General features: G+C 39.0%; 1 protein-coding gene across 1 annotated transcript; it reads left to right on the plus strand.

Annotated features, from left to right (window-relative positions):
• Nucleotides 1–228: 228 nt before the first annotated feature.
• Nucleotides 229–6,066, plus strand: LOC126376792 (uncharacterized). Its single transcript, XM_050024339.1, has 3 exons — nt 229–351; nt 3,710–4,244; nt 5,558–6,066. The coding sequence occupies exons 1-3, from the start codon at nt 229–231 to the stop codon at nt 6,064–6,066; spliced, it is 1,167 nt and encodes a 388-aa protein (XP_049880296.1).
• The last annotated feature ends 368 nt before the right edge of the window (nt 6,067–6,434 follow it).

Genomic DNA, 6,434 nt, shown 5'->3' on the forward strand with positions numbered 1-6,434 from the left:
TATTATTGTACACCCATTTAAAAATATATAACTAATATAATTCAATATCGTATAAACGTTATTGAGTGTTCTCCTTTTCTCCGGCTATAGCAATACATTTTATTTTAAAACATTAATGCATTCTGCGCGACAACGCTCGGCGTGCCCGATGACTCATTTTACCTGGGAGTCGTGCTTGTTATCGCGGTCTCACTCGCACTTATTTAAAACTAGCGGAACGCCGCTGTCATGGCCGCCGACACGATCTTGCGCTCGCGCCGCCCGCAGTCTTACGGCTCGCGTACACCGAATCCGTCATCGGCCGAAGTATGCTCGGGCGTCATCGGCCGAACTCGGCCGATCAAATCAAACGTAAGTAAAAGAAAGAGCGCGCATACACTGCTACTACCGACTTCGTCCGATAACGCCCGAAAACGGACGATCAACTGACGAGTCCGAACATGTTTGAATTTTTTGTCAGTTTTACCCGCTTCTTTCTGCGATCGAGTAGTGTTTTGGATGAAAAATGGATATTGAAAAATTAATTACTTGCATTTATAACAGACTGTCACTGTGGGACAAACATTCAAAAACTTACAATAATCGAGATATTGGGAAACGTCTATGGGATGAAGTTGCTGTAGAGATGGAAGTACCGATAGCAGATGTTAAGAAGAAATGGAGTAACCTGAGGGACCAATTTCGCAAAGAGTATAACAGATGTACTCAACCAGGTAAATCTGGCTCGGCGGCGGATCACAAATCATCATCGTGGGCATATTATGATTTGTTATTATTCCTTGCGAAACAAATTGCTCCAAAACCATTAAGTGGAAATTTGCCTGAAGTAAGCCCGAGCCAAGATCATCATGATGATACGGAATCATCTCAGTTTTCTGAGTTGTCATCGGAATCACAGCCACGAGGAATACCGCAGGCTGAGAATTTACCTATTTCACGGCCAGGAACTTCATCGAGCCAATCCGAAAATTTAACGTCGCAACAAAATACTCCATCTCACGCAAATCCTACTCGTGTACCTGTAACGCAAGCTCATCGTTTTAACTCTTCAACTGGACGGTTTAATAAGAAAAAGCGAAATACTGTCGTCGAACAAGAGTATTTACAGATCGAAAAACGAAAACTTCAATTATTTGAGTCCAGATCAGCTGATAAGTCAGCAGAAGACCCTGATCGAAACTTTTTGTTAAGTTTACTTCCATACTTAAAAGAAGTGCCACGAAACAGAAAACTCTCTGTTCAGCGAAAGTTGTTAGACGTGTTTATGGAAGAAGAGAGAAATCAACCTCAATTTTCTACCGTAAGCTGCTATTCTTCTGAAGAATTAAGCCGCCCTGCTTCTGGTGTAATGTCATCGAATGCGTCACTTCCGACATACGTTGATAATGTTCACGAGCCTTTGTCACTGACCACGAATCCAATGACACTTTCAAATACATCCACATCTGCGCAGGGTCACTTGCCACCAGCCACAAATGATGACATACCATTAAATGTGTCACATCCGACTTACGTTGTTAATATAGAAGAGCCATTGTCTCTGATCACGAATCCAATGACTCTTTCACAATCTTCAACAACCGCCCAGAATCCACTGTACTCTTTCTCGTATGTAGATTTAGATAGGAGCCTACAGTAATTATCATTTCACTATACGTTAGAATAAGTTTTATTAATACCATAATATGTTTTGGATCTTAATTTACTTAAAAATAAAACCACTTAAAATTATGTAAGTATTATTATTTAATTGAACATATTTTAAGACCTTCATTTACGTTAAAAAGTAAATTGTCCTTACAAAAAAAAAATCGAAAGCTCTAAGTATAATTATTGATATCTATTTTGATTACAAAAGAACTGTTTGAAAGCTTCACGAATATTATAAGCTTCGGTCGTACTTCTGTTTTGTCCTCTAGAAGCAAAGTTGTTTCTTTGACCTGAATTTCTGGTTTGATCTGTAGAATAACTGTGCCTTGGTTGTCCTTCTTTGTCTATAATAATGTTGTGCAGTAAACAGATACATTTCACTATAGTTTCAGCGTTTTCTGTAGTTGTCTCTATGCATTTAGTTAAAATTCTCCATTTTTGTGTTATTATACCAAAAGCGCATTCAATCACTACTCGGGCATTAGACAATCTTTCGTTGTAAAGTCTTTCCTCTTCTCCAAGGTTACGCCTCGGATAGGGCCTCATAATATACCGTTTAAGTGGGTAGGCTTCATCAGCTATTAATACCAAGGGTAATACAGTATTGGTATTTGGTAAACATTTTGAAATATTGAACTGCCCATTTTCAAAATGTCGAAATAACGCTGAAGAGGCGAATGTGCCACCATCACTTTGTTGTCCATATGCTCCTACTTCAATAAATAAAAATTTATAATCTGGGCTTGCAACTGCTTGTAAAACAATGGAAAAAAAATGCTTGTAATTATAGTACATACTGCCAGAATTCGAAGGACATTTCAGTCGAATATGCTTACCGTCCAAGGAACCAATACAATTAGGAAAACCCCATATTGCCCAATATAATTCAGCATTTTGATAAATCATTTCCTCAGTTGGCACAGGCATATGATGAGATACTAAACTTTCAAATATAGCCTTGCAAGTTTCTCTCACAATCATTCCAATGGCGCTATTTGAAACTCTGAACGAAAATGCTAAAGATCGAAAAGATTCCCCAGTTGCAAGGTACCTGAAACAAAAAAATATATCATATAATAACCGTTTAACCGGATAACCGTATATAAAGTGTCTTGCTATAAAATACCTATACAATAAAATTATATAAATGTACACTTACCGCAAAGTTATTACAAGTCTTTCCGTCGATGATATACCTACTTTCCCGATAGTTTGTATTTTGCTTGGTAATAAGTGGTTCAACTGCGTTTAAAATGTATTGAAATGTACCATAACTCATTCTAAAATATTCAAAGAATTTGATGGGTTGTAATTTTAACTCCTCAAAAAGGTGGTGGAATTCGCCGAGTTGTTTCCTGTGGATAAATATTTCATTAACCCACTCACGCCGACGGCTTCGACTTCGACGAATAAAATTGCGGTATGAATTTTCAAAAAAGTACATTTCTTCGAAATCCTCCATTTTTTAAAACACGTCAGTACTCTGTATGTTGCACAGTCAGACTACATGGTTACACCGGCAACGGCCGTTATCGTCTGCAGTGTATTCAGTTGATCGTCCGAGACAGTCGTCCGAACAGCTCCGACCCGAAAACGGCCGACGGATCGGTTTTGGTGTACGCGAACCGTTAAGACGCTTGCTTCGCTTCCGGAGTGCAAGTGCGTTTTGTCTTGAACATTATAAATTATCCTGATTATTCTAACGACGACTTGGCTTATTCTGTACCGGACTATTTCCTCTACTTGTGATTATTTGGTTATGTTAATATGGGAGACAGAGACAGTCGTTGTGTTGTGTGTGAGAATTTACTTCGACGCCGTCGCAGACATGTTCTTCATGAAGAGTTATTGGAACGCCGGCGAGATTTTGTCGAACATATGCTACGTATTATAGGCCCACCGCGAGAGGTACGTACCTATAATATAATATATGTAATGTATGTGATGTTGTCCAATATTTATTTATTATTTATTTATATTTATTCTCGCCCGAAGGTTAGTGGAGTGAAAGAGAGCGATATATACATTATATGTATAACATTCTACTTTTCTTCCACAGGTTCCCTTCAATGGCACGAGGGCAATATGTCATGCTTGTTGGCATAGGATTGACTCCGATGTTAATCAAAATCAACCAGGCCCACAGCCTGCTGCACTTGCCGCTTTGGTTAATCCCCCTGGAATAATGCGAGCTGCCAATACGTCTCGAAGATGTATGTTCAACGATTGCAATAGAACACAACTTCGACCTGTACCTAACAGTATAAAAGTACATTTGCTTTCTTACTTCAATTTTTATATCCCTAATCGCGCCCGTATATGCGATCATCACTTGTTACACACGATAATAGAAGACATTCCAGGCAATGTAAGAAATCTTTCTGGATTGAATGGAGAACACGTTAAGGACATTATAGATATGTACAGGACAGCTTTAGAACAGAGACATTTTTTAGATTTTGAAAATATTGAGGAAATGTCGGAATATGACCTGCGTTTTTGGACTATGTACAGGACAGCTTTAGAACAGAGACATTTTTTAGATATTGAAAATATTGAGGAAATGTCGGAATATGACCTGCGTTTTTGGACTGGTCTCAATCGAGAAAAGTTTATGACATTGCTCAATCAAGTTCCGACTCTCCATCAAAGTTCGAATACACCGCGCCGAGATTTGGCTATATACGAGGGTGGATCGAAAAGTTCGCGGCCTGACATACAACCGTTTATTTTGTTTTTACAATACTACCCTCATTGGGTATACATTCTTCAATTTTCACAGTACGAAATTTTGTTGCAGTAGTATTTGTGGTTTATAAGTTATAGCGTGCTAACAGAGACCGAGTGTGCAGTTTTTTAAAAATGGACAAAATTAAACACCGAAAGAGATCCATGATGATATGACGAAAACAGAAATCTGGGCCATCATATACCACTGTAAAAAAATGGGTAGCAGAATTTAAACGTGGACGAGAGAGCATTGAAGATGACCCTCGCTCCGGCCGGCCTACCACGTCTACGACGGAAGAAAACATCCACAAAGTGTGTGATCTCATATTGGAAAACCGAAGATTGACTATTAGGGAGATTGCAGACACTATAGGCATTTCGTATGAGCGAACACAAAACATCATTATCAATGAACTCGGATTTTCTAAGGTATCCGCTAGGTGGGTCCCCAGACTGCTTTCAGTTGAACAAAAACGAATTCGTTTAACAATTTCTCGCGACTGTTTGGAGATGTTTGAGGCTGATCCGCAGGACTTTTTGGATCGTTTTGTTACTATGGACGAAACCTGGGTTCATCACTATACGCCCGAGTCCAAACAACAGTCCAAGCAGTGGAAAAGATTTGATGAACCAACCCCAAAGAAAGCAAAAGCAATTTTATCGGCTGGCAAGGTGATGGCATCAGTTTTTTGGGATGCTCGTGGAGTCATAATGGTGGACTATCTTTCAAAGGGCCAAACAATAAACTCAGCATACTATTGCACCCTATTGCGCCATTTGCGTGAAGAAATTAAAGAAAAACGACCAGGATTACTGAGAAAGAAAGTGTTGTTTCACCAGGATAACGCACGCGCTCACACATCTGTCGAAAGCATGGCTCAAATTCGTGACTGTGGTTTTGAACTGCTGCCCCATCCGGCTTATTCGCCTGATTTGGCACCGTCCGACTTTCACCTGTTTCCCAACTTAAAAAAACACCTTGGAGGCCAGAGATTTTCATCAAATGAAGAGGTTGAAACCGCAGTGAACCAGTATTTTGCAGACCTTGAAGAATCATTTTTTAAAACCGGAATAGAAGCTTTGCAAAACAGATGGAAGAAATGTATTGAGTTAAGTGGAGACTATGTTGAGAAATAAAAACGTTTTTGCATGCAATTTATTTTGTTTTCTTGTTGAGGCCGAGAACTTTTCGATCCACCCTCGTATTTGAGCAAATTGAGAACGGCCGAGCCAAATAATCGACTTGCCACTGCTTTTAATGTCTCAGTAAGAACCGTAGACAGAAAAATTCACAGCGTTAGAAGCTGTCTCTTAGAAGACTTCCTTCCACAATACTTAGGATTTAATCATATTACTCGGGAGCAAGTTATTGAACATAACCGAATTCTACCAAATTATTTTTTCGGAAATGAAGTTTCGCCAAAAGCGATAGTCATTTTAGACGGTACTTATTTATTTATAGAAAAATCAACTAATTTTTTATTTCAACGCGTAACCTATAGTACGAATAAGTATAGGAATCTAATGAAACCCTTCATGATTGTGTGCGCTGACGGCTACATACTAGATGTGACGGGTCCATATGCTGCTAGAACGTCGGACGCCGATATCATGAAGCAGATTCTCCAAAATCATAATGAACCCATGGGAGATGGGGTATGCATCAAAATGCATTTTGATGTTTGATGAGATGTCGCTAAAGAAACATCTCAATTATGACTGTAAAAGTGACCTAATTGAAGGTTTGCAAGACCACGGAAACCGATTACAAAATATTGCAGGATATGCCTTAGTATTCATGGTGGTGGTATCAGAAAACGTGTAAAACAAACAATCAATAGCACACTATTTTTCAACTAGTTTTGTTACAGCGGACAGACTTGCTTTACTCATTAAAGAGGTAATTAATATTTTTATATTATAGCTATCTGTTTACCGCGTCGCTACCCACGTGGTTACCGTTTTCCCATTCCCGTAGAAATATCGCACGTAAAATCCTTTCTTAGTGCTCCTCTACACCTCAAAAGGAACCTATGTGTCAAATTTAGAGTCTC

This window comes from Pectinophora gossypiella, chromosome 21 (genome assembly GCF_024362695.1).
Source record: "Pectinophora gossypiella chromosome 21, ilPecGoss1.1, whole genome shotgun sequence".
NCBI lineage: Eukaryota > Metazoa > Arthropoda > Insecta > Lepidoptera > Gelechiidae > Pectinophora > Pectinophora gossypiella.